The sequence below is a fragment of the Myzus persicae genome, unplaced genomic scaffold (assembly GCF_001856785.1).
Source record: "Myzus persicae strain clone G006 unplaced genomic scaffold, MPER_G0061.0, whole genome shotgun sequence".
NCBI classification, from domain to species: domain Eukaryota; kingdom Metazoa; phylum Arthropoda; class Insecta; order Hemiptera; family Aphididae; genus Myzus; species Myzus persicae.
Genome location: NW_019101697.1, coordinates 218992 through 236747, shown reverse-complemented (window position 1 = coordinate 236747; position 17756 = coordinate 218992). Strand labels below are relative to the sequence as shown.

Here is a 17756-nt window from a genome sequence, read left to right as displayed (position 1 = left end):
CAGATGTTTTTATTAAATATCTACACCTATAGGCATACAGCTATATCGGCAATACCCATTAGTAACTAGTAAGTAATGCTCTAGTCGTACAGTTTTATAAAATACATCTACAAATCGAAAATTTGTTCTTACGTACTCACCTTTTTTTCACAATTAGTTATCAGGATTACCAATTTTTCGACAATATAGAGTTATTATTATTTTATCGTGATATAATTTCTTTTGGTTTTCTATTTTATTGGATTTTGGTATCTTTTTGTTTTAGTTTTACTGTTAACTGTGTTGGAAAACTGGTTTTGGGTAAAAATTCCTGGTTTCCTTAATTTTTTGTTTGTTTTTCTTGTCAGTTGTCGCTTTAGAAAATTAATAGGAATTTTAGATTTTGACCTCCTGATTACACCACCTAGATTCACTTTCTTACCAGAAAAGTTGCTGTTGAAGAAAATTGAAGCACTTTTGCTGCCCTGAATCACCGCAATAACAGACAGACGTAAATAAATAAAAAAACACATCATTGTAACATCAATACATTCATCGCTCCACTTAGAATCTAAAAACCTTTAATATTAACTTCTACCTAATAATTAAATAATATTTTTTTTTTGGTTTTATTGTGACTTGCCATTTTAATTTACTATTGAACAAGGAACTACAAATACTCAAATGGAATCTCTATTTTCCATAATTTTATTGGATTTTAAATGTTGAGAAAAATGTTTAGAGATATTATTTTAGATAAAGTAGGTAGAATAAAATTAATTATTTTATAAGTATAAAAATTTTGGAATTACTTTATTCATTTTTAAAAAATATCCAATGATTAACAATCATAATAAAATAACATTTGAATATCAATAAATATTAAAAGGTATATAGAAAAATAATTTTAACATAATTATTGCAAGTTGAATTTGAATATTTTAACCAGATATCATGACAATGCAACAAATATATTTGCAATCAGTAGAAGAATAATTATCACCCAAAGTCCTGTAAATAATATAAATTAATTATTTTATGTTTTAAAATGTATTAGTACCAACTAAATACCTCGAGTTGAATCTTTTTTTAATATCTGAACTACTTCCTTGGTCTCACTTTCAATTCCAGCAGTTGTTTTGTCCATTTTCACCAACAGGTCATCAACTAGTTCTGTAATATAATAATAAACTTTTATAGCCAACTTTAAAAAATTACATTTTATACTGACCATTTTGTAGATCAACTTCACTGCTTATGGTGATAGCAATATTTTTCTGTCTAGAGACAATCGATGCTAATTCATTTAATCCATCGTCTTGTTCTGTACAATAAAAGTTGACAATGTAGGTAACCATAATTTATAATCTTATACATTAAATCAGAGATTAAATCTAAGATTATAGTCTTAATATTTTTTACTCTTTACCTTTTATCAAGTACTGTTGCTGTTGTTTAAGCACTTTTTCACTAAGTAAAGGTTGTTTATCATCATTATAGTCATCATCATCACTATCCAACCAACCAGTAGTTGGCATTTCAGTTTTTTTGGCCTTACTAGTACTTGGTCTCATCAATTCTTGACGGTCCAGTGTATGACTATTATTCCTAAAAAGAATACCACAACATTACATTTTAAATGGCTTATAATTTATACATAATGGATAATAAATTAAAAACTATTGCAAAAATTAAATGTGTTTTAAAACAATATATCACCTATTTTGAAAACGTTGATTTAATAAAATATTTCTGCTTTGGAGTAGCTCAAGCATTCGTTGACGTCGCTCCTCTTCGTCCAGTGTACTATGTTAGATAACTCAGGAAAGTTTAATGTAAAACTAAAAAAATTACTTTCAATTTTTATAGCAAAGGATACACAGCTTTAGATGTTGCAAGTCCTCTAAGTTTATGAGATAACTGTTGGACTTCATCAGTAAATTGTTTTAGCCTAAGCCGGACTTGTGATGAATACAAAACATATTTTTCGGAAGACTTTTGCTCTAATTCTCTCACATTTAATAATCCTTCAATTTCTCTATATAGCTTCTCACATGACTCGTATTCGATTAACCTGAAAAAACAATTTTTTTTAAAACAATAAAAACTAAAGGTATCTATGTTATTTTAAATATTCTCCAAACATATGTCATATCAATTAATTAACTGATTGTAACTTAGATTGTAATTTGGGGCGTAAATAACTATTGAGCACCATAACTACTAATGAAAACGGTTACATGCAGTTCAAAAAATTGAATAAGACAGTTATCGACTTACCAAGGATCGTTGTCGTTGAACACAAGAGCCATGATAAAACGTTAGGCGTCTCAGTTGGTGTTGGTCATATCATAGAACAATATCTACTGGTCATAATATCGACTCACTAATAACGTTGGCCTTCTGAGGCCCCCTCTGAAAACTTTTAGGATTTAAAGCATATCAAAATATATTAAATTCTTAAATATTAATACATTCAGTAATTCGGAACTACAGCACTATAGGCCAGTACATTTACAATAATTTAGCATAATAAAATATTCTCAATTTTTCAGCGACAGTCACTAACCCACATCGAGTACTGGACTAGAGTCTGCAGTCTGATTACGCAGTACGCACGCAACTACGCAAGGTTTGTGATAAGACTTTTTCGTTTTTCGGCGTTATCTCGGCTGGCGAGTGGCAGTGATAAGGAGCGGCTGTTTTTGTCCCGCGGGCGGCCGCCGTCGTCATCTGTTGCCTCCAACACCAACGCCGCCGACGACGTCACGGCGATACATTTCTCCTTCCACTGCTCCTACCGACCACAGACTACAGTCCTACTCCTCCACAATCCTCGTGAGTCGTGATCGGCGCGCGCGCTGGTCGGATCAATTATCACTGTCGCGTATTTAGCTTTTTTCCCTACCAACCCACCGCCTCCGCCGCCGCGCCGCGATCACCGTCACTAGAGACTAGTCAGTTCAGCTCTTCGCACCGAACGTCCGCCTTCGTCAGCGCACGCCGTCCGCTGTGTATTTTGGATACATTCACTTTTCGCGCCGCCGACGCATAGTCGTGCAAACCGACACGTCGGTCAACTTTCGACTCGTTTCCCCGGGTCATGCGAACGGCGTTCAAGGAAACGAGGAAAAAAAATGACCGATTCCAGCCAACAATATGTCAGTGAACACAACGGTCCAGTCAAGTCCCGCAGCTTCCGCCATGCTTCCACTTGGTAGACGCGAAATGGAACAATAGTTGTGTTACCATAAATCACTTACTGCTACCGACCGGCAGTGGACACAAACCATCAGCTAACCCGTCGCCCTTACACTACACCGGCAGTAGGTGAGTGAGATCCAATATGTTTTTGCAGGCTGTCTTAATAGTAATGTATTACCGCTGTTTCAGTTAGTTTTTAAAGTCTACCTCATTCAAACGACCACAATTTGTTGACTTCTGTCTATTAATTACCACCATAACAGAAATACTTACCCTCATTTGTGTGTGTTTGGTTCTCTTATTCATTGTTTGATAAATTGTACTGAACTCATTGATATGTACTCTGTTTACCATTCAAAAATCACGACTAGATTTTCATGAGTTCCGTTAAAGCTAATTTTAAAACAATCGTTTCACACATACCTAACTATTTTACTAATATAAGGTGACTAATAATTCATAAATAACACATTTATATTTATTAAATGTAATTGCGGTAATAGGTACTTAATAAATAATAGCTTTGTTGGAACAAACTTACAAGAAAATATTCTGGACATTCTATTAAAACGCATCAAGTCATATTTTTGATAGATATTTCAAAATTGTATTCAGCTAATTAAAACACACAACATTTGTGCAATTAATTTAGTAATATATTATACTGTGAAAAACTCTATGAATTTTAATTTGATACTGGCAGTAAGTATTTATCTACCTATGTACCTATCTATTTAACATTTTTACAAGACATCCAAATTTGTATGGGATAGGTGCAAGTAACTCATCAAGTTTACGCTTATAACATAGTAATATTATGACAATTTTGTTCTGGTGTTAATACCAAAGTAAATTGTATTAATGGATGTAGACATATCTGTTCTCTACGGTGAAGTATCACTACAATATTTTAAGAAAACCTTACACTAGATCATATTAGGTAAACTTTTAAAATCAGTATAAAAATCAGCGTTGAAACCATGTTTGTTAAGTTATAACATACAAAATGTTTTTTCATTTTAGTGTTAAATTACAAATAAAGGAAGATCAAATCAAACACTTATTGGTCTTTTAACATTTAACTGTATCTATAATATTTCTATTTATTTAATGATATAGTTAGAATATGAGATATGTGACCAATTTAAATTCTTGTCTCTATCTTTAAATGTCCAGACGAGATAATTTTAAAAAATGTTTACTTTGATAATAAATGAGTAGGTACTATTATTGGTGTGTTATTAACTCTGCTTTCAATTATTTTATTTCATTTAAGGTAGTAATGAAATTGAAAATATTTTTCAAGTCTATGTAACAAGTTTTTAGAGAATTATCAGTAATGAATTCCATCTAACTATACTTAATTCCACAAGAAAATAATCACTTTTCGAGCATCACAAATTATTCAATTGGTGCGTCAAGAACCACATAATCACGCTAACGCTGGGTAGTTGGTTGGAGATGTGCAGCATCGGTCGCCGGACTGGTTATTCTCTCATGGAATACACTATAGGTCATATAACAAATCTTGTGTTATTGTTATGATATGTAATAACTAGTGATATTTTCAAATGTTATATAGTAGCAGCAGGTAGTATTTATAATTTATAATTATGTAACATTCAAAACCAAATTTAGTTTCTTCTAAGTAGGTAATCAAAACTTTTATTCAATTATAATTTTCAAATATCTAAGAATGTGAACATATACTTGATATCCTACTAGGTAATCATTATGCAATAAGTACCTACTATTTATCTGTAAGTTTTTTTTTTAATACCAGAAATTTTAGGTATTCCAGATAGGTATTTAAAGTTACTGTTATTACCCTAACAATAAAAATACTAAATGGGTCCTTAACTCTTTAAATTAATTATTATCATTAACATATTATTAAACAAACATTAAGTAATTAACCAAGTTATTAACTTTGTACATTTTATCTAGACCAATTTTATAAATTAACAGCTGTCTTGATTTAACTATTGTATTAATAAATAATAATAGACGGCACCTAAATCACTTTATTTGATGCATTTTAAACTACTCATTATAAAATTTAAATCACTTGATTGGTGATTTTAATAATATGTAGGATATTGTGGACTTTAGGGTCGAGATAGAAAGTTAATTACCTATTAAACAAAACAAAAACAATATATTATAGTTCTATTATGTCCATGCAGGTTAGGTTGTATATAAGTTACTTTTGCATGCAAGTTACTCTTAACATTGAAAACTAAATGTTTTTTGAAAAGTTAGATATAAACCTGAAAATAAATTAAAAGCTCATAGTTTTTTTTTTTTATAATAATTTGATTAAAAAAGTAATACATAATGATATTATAACTTTTTGTCTTTTTGTAATTTTAAATTATTATTTTCATGTTTTTTTAGCTTACATTCTTTATTAGTTTATCTACAGATATGGAAATAAAGCCAAATATTTTAAGCAGAATCAAATTATTAAAAAAAAACTATAATACGCCTATGACCTCAACGTAATTAATATATTGATAATTTAAAAAAAAAACATTTATTGTTCTGTTCTTAGATACCTTACCTGTTTTTTATTTGATTATAAAAAAAAAAAATACATGCCCAGGTACTTAACCTAATGTATTAATTCGACTGGTTTGTATCAAAATCTTCGAAAGACATCTATGCATATGCAACCATGTGAGATATGGAATTTCAATTGAATATATTTGTCTCTGTTTTTGTCCATGAACATTGAACATAATAAGTAATGACCTATCAAGCCAACCAAGGTTGACATTTTATTGAAAATAAGAGTTAAAAAATTAAAATACTCTATTATTACATAACATAATATTATGTTTACTAAAAATTATTTCAGTAGGTCATTATTGATTATGGCAATTTATTTTTAAAAGAATGTAATAACTAATAAGTACATTAATCCATGACTATTATATAGTATAGTATATTTCAAACAGGTAATCAATACTAAGTCTTGACTCTTGTTACATTTAAATTAAACTGGTACCAAACATAATGTGCATTAGTCTATAAATCTATTAGCTAAAACGTTAAAATAATATTAGGTACCCTAATATACCTATCTGTGATACTAAACATATTTTTTTTAAGGAGTAAATTATTTTAAACAAAAACAATTTATTTTTTTTTAAGTATAGTTAAATAAAATAAAAAACATGAAAGTATGACTTATTATAATAATATTCTCTTATATTAATTTAGAGCAATTGCAAATTGGTCAATTTAGTATTTACTCTAATAGACAATTTTCAAATTGATTAAGTAGAACACGAGTAATGTTTTTATCTCTGTTGGTTATTACTTAATATACATGTCACTATCTATATCATAGTTAAGGTTGAAGATCAGGCTATAAATAATGGTTAAAGACTTAAAGTTTATCAATAGATAGAATATTATAATTTATAGTAGGTACCTACACATTATTTTGTATTATTTAATACTTGAAACCACAAAAAAAAAGTATCTCAAAATTAGACCTATTCTTCTAAATATTAGTTTACCCTAGAGTTATTACCTAATGTGTATTTACTATTTAGTACAATAATATCATTTTAACATCTGAATTCATTTGGAAGACTGAATGTTTGAACTATTTTAGTTAAAAACTTAAAATTGTATATGCTACTATCTAAAAATTATCTATTCATTTAAAATATTATTTAACTATACTCTAGTCCAGCGGTTCTCTAAATTTTTTTTCACATACCACTAGTATATTATCAATCAGTTGCTTGCCACTGATGATTAAAAATAGAAAGATACAAATTTTACATAGTTATATGCATTTATTTTAAATAAAAATGCAGTAAAATACGACAATATAATTATTATTTATTTATTAATACAAATTTATTAGTGTTTAAAAATTTAGATATTTATTAAATAACAAAATTTCAATGAGAACCATGGATTTGTAGATTTGATATTGGCGATGAAATATCTGGTTCAGTGTTACTTAAGGCCTTCCGCGTACCCCCATGTAGTCTTTCGCGTACCACAGTTTGAAAACCATTGCTGTAGTCCATCTAAGTTTACCATCTCGATGACCTACTTAAAACACACCGTCGTGTAGTCCTTACCGCAGGACGATGTCCGTTAGAAACGAGAAGTAACTTCAGTTGCCAACCAATCACAGAGTATGCATGCACCAAAGTGGGTAAACTTAGATTGAATAGAGTATCAATATCATATTTAAGAACTTTATTTAAAGGTTACTAAATAAACTTTCATTACAATATACTTAATTCATATTTGTATATCCATTTATAATTATAAACTGATTTTATTGTTATTATTTGTAAATCAAATTATCTAAATAAATGTCTAGAATACGATTTAAGTATATGAAAAATTATTTTTCTTTGAAATCCAATAATGGTAAATGATGTAATATGTATTCATTTCATATTATGAGTAGGTAGATAAAATTCTGGGTAAAATCAAAGAACAAACGTGAAATGTTCATTTTATGAGGAAATGTGGTAGCTTGAAAATAATTACATTATAGTATAATATTTTATCAAAGAATATCAATAATTACATTTTGAATAAAAATGAATTCCTCACTTTCTTAGAGTTCATGAAATGTCTGTCTAAAATATTATACTGTTTGAATATTCATGCATCATATTTATTGATTACCTATCTATAGGTATGTATGTTATGTGAAGTTATAAGAGCAATTCAAAATTATGTTATCAACATAAAAATTAAAAATAATTAAAAAACTAGACATCAAGTGTCAGCTTTTTCCAAGCACTAGGTACAAAATTAAAACACAAGTAGGTATTTCTTAAGTTATTTGATCTCCATAGGGGCACTCAGGATCACAATCTGAATTTTGAAAGCTGAAATAATCTCATTTTATAATGAGTCTAAGAATAATTTATCAAAGTGCAAGAGTTTGTTAAACAAACTGATACAAATTCTATATTATGTGTATATTCTACTTTACTATTTATGAACATTAAACAGTATACTATTACTACCAAAATTACATATTTTATATTGAAATTGTATCATGGTAATAAAAATAGATTGATAATTTATACTAACTAGTGTTTATTATTTTTAGAATGGCATCTAGTAATAATACAGAAACAACAACGGAGGCTATAGAAGTTATCACACAACAAGCTATCACACAATCAAATCCAATATTTTTACAAACTACTGCTGCCCAAGTAATTGCTGGGCTATTTGTTTGGACAGCAGTATTTGTTACATGCCAACAGGTAAAATAGACCTTATAATTATATATGTTTTTTTTTTAAACAATAATGGAGGAATGTTTTAAATCCTTTTCAAAAATGGATTATCTAATTTTTTTTGACACTAATATTTTAATCATTGATATTTTACGATATTTTATCAATGTATTTTATTTCCAATCTTTATACTATCAAGACTGAAATTTATTCGAATATTACATAATTATTTCTTAGAACTATATTTGTCAATTTAATTTATATTTATATATTTCAAAATGTTTTAATACTATCATTATTTCCTGTTTATTGAATGCGATTTTTAGAAATCCTTGTTTCTTTTCATTTCATAGGAAATCGTTTAAAGATAATTCCATGTTAGTATAATTATGATGGAGGAAAACAATATAAGCAGAACTAAGTTGTCACAATCATATCTTTTAAGTTATAAAATTAAATCTTTTTTTAATTATAGTACAACTCATTTCATCAAATAACAAATATTTTTTTGAATTTAGTTTTTAGTCATTGTGTTTGGTAAATTTTTTTTTTATTTCTCACATAATGATTGGCAAATATTAAAAAAAAACATATGTGGGTATACCTAACTTCATTAAAAATATCTTAGTTGTGATGTCTTAAATTATTGATCAGATTACTAATGACCATTGTTTCCCTAACAGCTTGGAGCACCCTAGTGGGTGGGAAGGCACGGGAAACTGTTTAATTTGTATGTCATTTATTTATTTTTACTCATACATGTTCAACTTAAACAAAAAAGTCATCATTTTTTTTTCTAAATTTATTGAGGTGGGAGAACTAATATTTTTGAAAATCTAATGGGGATGTGGTATAAAAAAAGTTTGGGAAACACTACTATACACTATATTATAATATGTCAAAGTACATGATAATAATAATAACAACAATAATATTAATAATAATGGCGTGTCTAATGTAGTAATGACCCAAGGTTTTGGTAACAACTGTCAAGGTGAATTGTGGCTTGGTTGTATTTTATATGTATTTCTTTCGTGGTATTTTTCACAAAATATTATTTTGTTTTTAGTGATTCCAAACCACATCATTTTAGTTATTACACAATAATATGTTCCCCTATTTGGATAGTATTTTTTTTATACTTCTACTTACCTTATGTGATATTGCCTGTTGTTTGTTACCAATGATTGTATTAAGAAAATTTAAAACTCAGATTTATATACAACTATATTGTACAGTTACTTTGTCTACACAGTACTGATATCCAATGATTAGTTCTGGGAAATATCAAAGAAAACTAAAAGTACAGTTATTGCAGCCAAATTGGTGACTGTAAATAAAAATGAATAACATTTAAACAAATAACATAATCATTAGGTACTAATAATTTGATTGCACCTAATTATTTTAATGTCTTCAGAATAATATTATTGTTAACAATATTTATAGTTGTGGACTAATAAGTAATAACTATTCAAACTGTGGTTAACATTAAATGTTAATATTGGTGAATTAATAATGTTAATTTTTTTATTAGTGTTATCCCCTAACTAATGTTAGGTTATGCGTAGAGTTGTAGAGATGAGTTCATCTAATGTAAATACATTTGAATTAGTACAATACAGTATGTTATTTGTAGGGCTTGAGACTTGAGCATTAACATTTTTTTTTCAAGAACTTAAAGTTATAGCAGAAATAAACTACTAATAATGTCATACTCATAGAAGTTCTCGACAAAACATTTTTGTGCTTTTTTTGCATGTTATTGATATTTTTGTGATAACTTTGCTGCCTCTTGCTAAACTACCTTTTTTCGTTAGGAAATTGAATCTAATTGCTGCATCCGGGGGGGGGGGGGGCAAAATGTAAAGTTCCCAATCATTTTTAATAGTGCCTGAAAAAACGGGGATTTTCACTCAAAATTAGTTTTTGACGTAACTCTTAAAAGAATTACCGTAGATACATCGAATTTTGACTCGTGTTGACCTATTTATAGGTATTTGAAATTTTCGATTTGTATTCATTTTTTTAAAAATTACTGTTAATAAAAAAAAATTTGGCCGGCGAAAAACTTTGAAAATACTACTTAATTACTAATATAATACTTTATAGTTTCCTTTACTTGATTAAATACTAGTTTTGAGCTGTTTACAGACATGTTCAATTTATTTATTTTTTATAAATGCCAATAACATTTTGTTTGTAGGGTCAAAAACTCAAAAATCTTGAAAATGTATTACAAGGGGCCTGATTGTTGCAATAGTAGTTGAAAAACATTAAAAATACATGGCCGCGATTTTTTTATAAGCATTTAAAGTTCAAATTTTAACTACATTTATTAAATTCAAAATTTACAAATTATCTTGTAATTAAAATTTTTCTTAAACGTTCAACTTTTATAGCTAAGAATTTAACATTTTAAGCAAGGTTCTGGGTGAGTAGTTAATTCTGTAACCAAACAATTTAAAATATATATATAAACAGTTTTATAGTTATTTTAAGTTCAAATTTGGATAAAATTGCATATTTAAACCAAGATATTATTATACTATTATTTGTGGGTACCTGAAAGTTTGAAACTTTTAGAGTGGGTAGGTATATATTTTATTTTATACACACAAGGACATTTTCAAATGCAATATTTTCGGCAATTATAAATTTAACCTACTATTGTACCAATGCCTATTATAAAGTAAAATAAATTACTTTAATCCCAATAATATCATAAAATAAAAGTAAGTACTTAGTAATATTATACGCTGACAGACTGTCTTCGCTCAGAATCATTTTTCGTATGCAATGTTTTACATTTTTATGTCACTGAATTCAAATTTAACACTTCCAATGCAATTCCAGTTTAAAAGTACTGATAAATAATACATCTAAAATATTTTTATATATTATATAAAAAATATATAAGTATTATGTAAGATGAACAAATAAGTTCTAAGAGATGCACTCGAATTTATTGATTTCTTACATTTTTTAAAGAGGTTTCCCTAAAATGTATGATAGATCTTCGTTAACTAATTTTTTGCTGTATAATATGGTCCAAGTATGAGATATACTATGAGATAACAAAACTAAGTGTGTTGTCCTCTTCAAAAATTGCCTGTGTAACTCGTTCCGGGTAGTGCGCACTAGCCGTCAAATGAAAACTCCATTACTTACTGTTGGTGTTTTAAAGACATTTCTATATTACCTATGTCATACTAGTTTTTACCTACTGCAATAATTTTAATGGAGCAATCAAAGACCAATGAACTTCCTGATATTCACTGTCATAAAATACGTATATTATATTATGTAGGTACAATAGTATATTAGTTAATAACTGCTTAAACTTGCAAATAACCCACATATGTTGCTTATTATATTCTACACATCACTTTGTTAACAAAAAAAGTCAATTATAATTTATAACTGTTGCTTGAATAGCGAATTTTCATAAACTTTAATACTGATCACTAAGCATAAATTAACATAAGATAATAGGGGTCACTGACTAATTGAGCTCCATTTTCTTAATGTTAAACATTTTTAAATATTTTTGAATGAATAGAAAAAATATGCTAAGTTGATGATTATTTTCGCGAAGTTATTTCGGAGGCATATCGCATGTGATGTGTCAATACTTAACAATATTATATTATGCTAGATTTTTATAGTCAATGACATTTTAGTAATAAAATGGTATAGATTAATGGCTATAGTAGGTACTTATTCGTTATTTGTCAATACATTTCTTTCTATATGTGCTATCCCACTCGACAATGTCCGATAAGATATTAATTTATAATAGATAAGTATACAATTAAATTATAATTAGTTTATTGTTATTATTTGTATTTGACCCATTGTACCCCAGTATAACAACGTTTCGTCGGTTTCGATTTCGACATACTAAGTATGTACATCAGAAAGCATTATATAAGTCTTATATAATGCTTTCTGATGTAGTTTTTATAGTACGGTATTTGGACGCCCCCCCCCCCCCTGTGCCTTTCCAACTTGCGGATTTTAGCGGTACTGGACGTTTCCCCTCTGTATTGAGACATTTCCCCCGAATCAATATATATATATATATATTTTACACCTAATAAGAAGTTGGAAAATGGGTTTTTCGGTTTTACCCGAAGTATACGATCATCATGTCGACTTTTAAGTTTTAGTTAATTTTGTATAGGCAATAGTGTTATTATGACGTATTATTGAATTATATTTAAATATTAGTTAAATCATTTGAAATTCATTGATTTGCATTGTATATTATTGTTTAATTTTTTTTACTTTTAATTTTTGTCCAGGGAGGAAACGTTCCATAAATTGGGGGGGGGGGGGGGTGAAATCCTAGAATCACATAATACATATCATATATACACGATAAACTTAAAATACGTTCCGAATCTTTTTATATTTACACGATTTTTATTATCGAGTCATTACTGAATATATTGCGTCAGTATTTAAAATTATAAATATTTACACACTTTATATAAACTATCTATATTTATATATTTCATGATATTCATATTCATTTATTGGTGTAATCTAAAAATTATGGATGTCCCTAGAAAGAATATATTTTCTCAAGACTTAAACTATATATACCGTACAATAAGGGTTCATATATGTAATGAAAACAATAAAAGATTGTCGATTTCTCTCTCTGCAACCACATTTTAAATAGTCTCCGCCAGAATACGATTTCGAATTTATCATGTGGCTTTCGTTTTAGCATAATTTTGTTTATAATAATTATGCAGTGTTTTCAAAATAACACTAACTTATATAACTTAGAAAGTTTAAATTTATAGTTATACTTAATAAATTATTGACAACTGTAATATGTACAGATATTCAGCTTGTTATTGAAATCAATGGTCCGTAACATTTGAAATCTATAATAGTACCTGCATTTTATTTTTATCCAAATAGTGATGTTCCCGAAATCCTGATACTTTTTGAAAATATTGCCGTCTGCCGTAATAACTTATGAAGTAATTGTAAATTATTTTTTTTAGATATATTATCACCTACGATGGAACACGAATCCAGCGGAACAACGATGGATCATCCGAATATTGTTCATTGTACCTATTTACGCGCTACACTCGTGGGTCAGTTTGTTGTTCTTCAACAACGAACACTACTACGTGTACTTCTTTACAATCAGAGATTGCTACGAAGGTACTTACACACGCGTTTAACAAATAACAAAAAACAAATAACGAAATAGCTATAAAATAATGTGACTACTTTTTTTGTTTGTCATATTCATTATATTATACATATGTATTTTTTTTAAACAGCTTTCGTGATATACAATTTCATGAGTTTATGCTATGAATATTTGGGCGGTGAAGGGAACATAATGAGCGAAATTCGTGGGAAACCTATTCAGTAAGTAGAACAGACCTATGCAAAATTAATTTCCATTATTTTTTTCTTGACGTATTACATATTTTAATATATGTATAATGTATATACTGGATGATCTATTTATAGGTGGACCTAGAGTTTATGGCTAGACTGCCTAGACTTATTATATAAATTCATTTTGTGTTTATTTTTCTTAAACACAAAAATTTAGTAGAAAATATAGCTTAGCCAGTTAAATAAACTACCCCGTATATGTATTTGAACAATTAACTATATCATAATGTAGTGTTTTTATGTGCGCAGAAGTCTTAACTACTTCTGTATGACTATATACTATATTATCGTGCATTTACTTATATTTACTATAAATTACTAATCTCATAGATTTAACATTTTTATCTGTTTATATTAGGTCTAGCTGGCAATATGGAACTTGTTGTTTGACAGGACGTACTTACACAATTGGGTTCCTACGTTTTTGCAAGCAAGCAACACTACAGTTTTGTTTGGTAAAACCTTCAATGGCTTTTGTCATTATATTCCTACAATACATTGGGCATTATCATGATGGCGATTGGAGGTAATGCATTAAAAACTATTATTGATGTATAAAATATTTTAATCAAAATTGTGTTTTCATAGTATGAATGGAGGATACTTGTATGTCACAGCCATTTACAATATGTCTGTCAGTTTAGCACTTTATGGATTGTTCCTGTTTTACTTTGCTACTCGAGATCTCCTAATACCCTTCGAACCAGTCTTAAAGTTTTGTACCATCAAGAGTGTGATTTTCCTGTCATTCTGGCAAGGTAAAAAAAAACACTGAATACTATTGTGATGTATGTATTATTTAATAACTATGTGCATATTTTTCTAGGTGTATTACTGGCAATTTTGGAAAAAGCTAAATTCATAGATCCCGTCATTGATTCCAGTGGCCAACCTACTAGTGCTGGTACAGTATCAGCTGGCTACCAAAACTTTTTAATCTGCATTGAGATGCTGTTTGCTGCATTGGCCCTAAGAGCTGCATTTCCTTATGAGATATATGCTAATAACGCACAAACAGGAACAGGAAATCCATCTAATTCACGTACCGTTACAATGCAAAGTATTTCTAGTAGTTTAAAGGTATGCTGAATGAATAAAAACATATTATATATCCTATGAATTAATACAAATATTTGTTTTATTCAGGAAACAATGAATCCAAAAGATATAATGACGGATGCCATACATAATTTCCATCCACAGTATCAACAATATACACAGTATAGTTCAGGTAAGATGTTTAAATATTACATGGCATGCGTGTGTATTTTTATTTTGAATTAGCCATTTGCTTAAGGCTCTTTCACTATTGATTGATGGCTATACAATTTAGAATTTTCTATAGTTTTTACTTTTGATCTTAATAAAAAAAATTTTGTTAGCCTTTTTTTTACTGTAAGTAAATATATAGGTTATAAATAATAGTTAATTTTTATTTCAAAAGTAAATTATAAACTAAAAATCATAAATATAAATAGAATACATTTTTTTTTAAATTTTATAATATAATAATATAAGTCTCTTTATAAATATTTTAACTACCATACAATTAAATGATAAAAAGTATAACTTAATCTAGAAAATCTGGTATTGGTAAAAGCAAATCATTTCAAAAATTACTGTGCATAATTTACTAATTTTATTTTTGCTATTGCATACATTGACTTAAAAATAAGTTAACATTAAATAAGTTTTTGGTATTTGGTTATTAATGGTATTTTATTTTAAAATATTTAAGATAGTGAATATTGTTTTAATGTCTAATATATAAGTTACAGAGTTAGAATTTTTTTTTTTTTCCAGACGTTGGTTCCTCTCGGCCTTATGAAAAATTATAAGCATGGACATGTGTTTTAGTTGTATTTTGCTCTCTTTGCATTTTATTTTTAACCATTATTTTTTTATATATTTTTTTATTATTTTAGTTATTATTATTTAGATTTTATTTTCATGATCATGTTTTATTAGATAGGTATTCTTGTATAAATAATAATTTTTCTTTTACTTCAAAAGATGTTTGTATAATGTTTATGTTTAGTGTGGATTGACTCCAAATCTGCTTGATTTTTCTTTATCGGGTTGATGCAATGTGATTTTGTTATACTTATTTATATATTTTTTTTTAATGTTATGAAGTACTTAACGCTATTTAAAAATGTCCCTTGTTTGTGTTTTTTCTATTTTGCTATATTTATAGTAATAATAAGAGTAATACTGCTATGTATATTCCCATTTAATAAATAAAAAAATTTCCCCATTATTCTTACTAGTCAACATTTTTCTCCAAAATAGTAAGTATATTGTTTTTTGTATACTATACTTACAAAAACTTGTGAACAGTAAATTTTTCTATGCATTAATTACTTTTAAGACATTAATTTTTAAATTTGTGATCTGTATTTAAAAACAAATTAGAAGCTTATTTTTAAACTATTGCTTAATTGTACCTATTAAAAGTATTTACTTAATTTTAATTGGATATCTATGTAACTAAATAGATAGGTATTTATATTAAATTATATATAATTTAATTAATTTAATACGATTATATGTATACTTAGATTAGCACTATATTGTCTATATTATTACACTTGTAATAAGTGTTTGGGGAACGATCCTCGCAAACTTATATTTTATAGTTAATTAAAGTTAATTGTACATTTTATAATAAATACAAAAGTTTTCAATTCTAAAAATATTTGAATTCATCCTTCCATCAATATACTACAATATCTGCATGTATTTAAATACCTTATAAAAAGCTATTTCCATCATAAATCATAACAAATAGTATTTTAGTATCAGTCGTCGCAAAAAACTACAGCAGGTAAACCTTATAGATACATTATAATATGTTTATTTTGATGAAATGTGAATAATTTGTTAGATATTTGTAATACCAAGTCTTGAATATTACAGGTGGCCAAAAAAACTATGGATCAAAAAGTGGAATCAATGATAACAATGGAAAATCAAAATCTGCTAAGAAACAAGCACCGGTGTATAATGAAAAGGCGATGTTGCTCAGCTCTGATGAAGAAATACCTTAAATTATCTCGGCAACAAATATTTATACATATTATACCCTTGGATTTAATTCATTGCTTTAACAACGTCTATACATTAACCAACATTATTTATCAAATGTTATGTGGGCATATAGAGCAGATAACATTGTACAATAGTGCACTAGTCAAATACAACATTTGTGCAATATTTCTTGAATACTTGCAATACAGCCAATTGGTTTTCTTGTTATTAATCTGATTTTAACAATTATTGAACTCTTACAGTTTTGCTTAAAATCAGGACTTTGTATGTAAATTTGCACAACCCGTTCTTCTTATTATTTATTATATAATTGTTGATAAAATTTCGTTAATTTGTCAGTGATATGATGAATGATGTTTATACATGTTATACCATTTAGTTGGCTATGTAGATGGACTATTGATCTGTAACTTTATACTTCCATAAAATGGTCTACTACTTGCTGACAGTAGTTTCAATCAATTTTAGTCTTATATTGATCTATTAATATTATATTTTCTAGTTTTATACTTTGTTCCAACTTTACAAAAAATCACTAATAAAAAGTAATATATTACTATTGAATAGGATTTTAAAAAATTAAATAATTTTTATTAGGTACTTTATATAGTAGTTATTAATTAATTTACAATTATTATATGTATTAATATCTAAAATTAACTTTGACTAAAACAAAACTATTCACAATATAATAAGGTATATAATAATACATAACTTAAATCGCTCTATTCATATTTTTTTTTATGTGATTAAAACTAATATATTATATACCTAATAACATTGTTTTTACAACTAAATTATTTTAACATTCTTGACTCATAATGTATTATATTAATGTATCAAGATGCCATT

General features: G+C 27.5%; 2 protein-coding genes across 4 annotated transcripts; one reads left to right on the top strand and one right to left on the bottom strand.

Moving 5' to 3' along the window:
* Positions 1 to 901: 901 nt before the first annotated feature.
* Positions 902 to 2608, bottom strand: LOC111030169 (syntaxin-8). Of its 2 annotated transcripts, XM_022309548.1 has the most exons (8): positions 2454 to 2608; positions 2260 to 2401; positions 1859 to 2053; positions 1699 to 1785; positions 1409 to 1587; positions 1211 to 1303; positions 1051 to 1152; positions 902 to 990 (listed from the first exon to the last, which is right to left on the bottom strand). In XM_022309548.1, exons 2-8 carry the CDS (start codon positions 2289 to 2291, stop codon positions 932 to 934), a joined length of 747 nt encoding a protein of 248 aa, XP_022165240.1. In that variant the 5' UTR covers positions 2292 to 2401; positions 2454 to 2608; the 3' UTR covers positions 902 to 931. The 2 variants fall into 2 exon arrangements, with proteins under 2 accessions (XP_022165240.1, XP_022165239.1); XM_022309547.1 differs by having other exon boundaries at positions 2260 to 2608.
* A 207-nt stretch (positions 2609 to 2815) lies between these two features.
* On the top strand, positions 2816 to 17446 carry LOC111030167 (transmembrane protein 184B). 2 transcript variants are annotated; one of them, XM_022309545.1, is made up of 9 exons: positions 2816 to 3309; positions 8285 to 8444; positions 13442 to 13607; positions 13730 to 13820; positions 14212 to 14379; positions 14442 to 14611; positions 14680 to 14933; positions 15000 to 15084; positions 16773 to 17446. In XM_022309545.1, exons 2-9 carry the CDS (start codon positions 8286 to 8288, stop codon positions 16901 to 16903), a joined length of 1224 nt encoding a protein of 407 aa, XP_022165237.1. In that variant the 5' UTR covers positions 2816 to 3309; position 8285; the 3' UTR covers positions 16904 to 17446. The 2 variants fall into 2 exon arrangements, with proteins under 2 accessions (XP_022165237.1, XP_022165238.1); XM_022309546.1 differs by lacking the exon at positions 16773 to 17446 and adding an exon at positions 15657 to 15770 and having other exon boundaries at positions 2821 to 3309.
* The last annotated feature ends 310 nt before the right edge of the window (positions 17447 to 17756 follow it).

What these genes read in the sequence shown, in the direction of transcription:
- LOC111030169 (XM_022309547.1), bottom strand. Translation starts at nt 2,291, where the DNA reads ATGGCTCTTGTGTTCAACGACAACGATCCTTG. An exon ending in AATCAACGTTTTCAAAATAG is followed by an intron (nt 1,588 to 1,698) that starts GTGATATATTGT and finishes TATTCTTTTTAG; the next exon opens with GAATAATAGTCATACACTGG. An exon ending in AAAAAAAGATTCAACTCGAG is followed by an intron (nt 991 to 1,050) that starts GTATTTAGTTGG and finishes TATTATTTACAG; the next exon opens with GACTTTGGGTGATAATTATT.
- LOC111030167 (XM_022309545.1), top strand. Translation starts at nt 8,286, where the DNA reads ATGGCATCTAGTAATAATACAGAAACAACAACGGAGGCTATAGAAGTT. An exon ending in TTTCCTGTCATTCTGGCAAG is followed by an intron (nt 14,612 to 14,679) that starts GTAAAAAAAAAC and finishes ATATTTTTCTAG; the next exon opens with GTGTATTACTGGCAATTTTG. An exon ending in ATATACACAGTATAGTTCAG is followed by an intron (nt 15,085 to 16,772) that starts GTAAGATGTTTA and finishes TGAATATTACAG; the next exon opens with GTGGCCAAAAAAACTATGGA.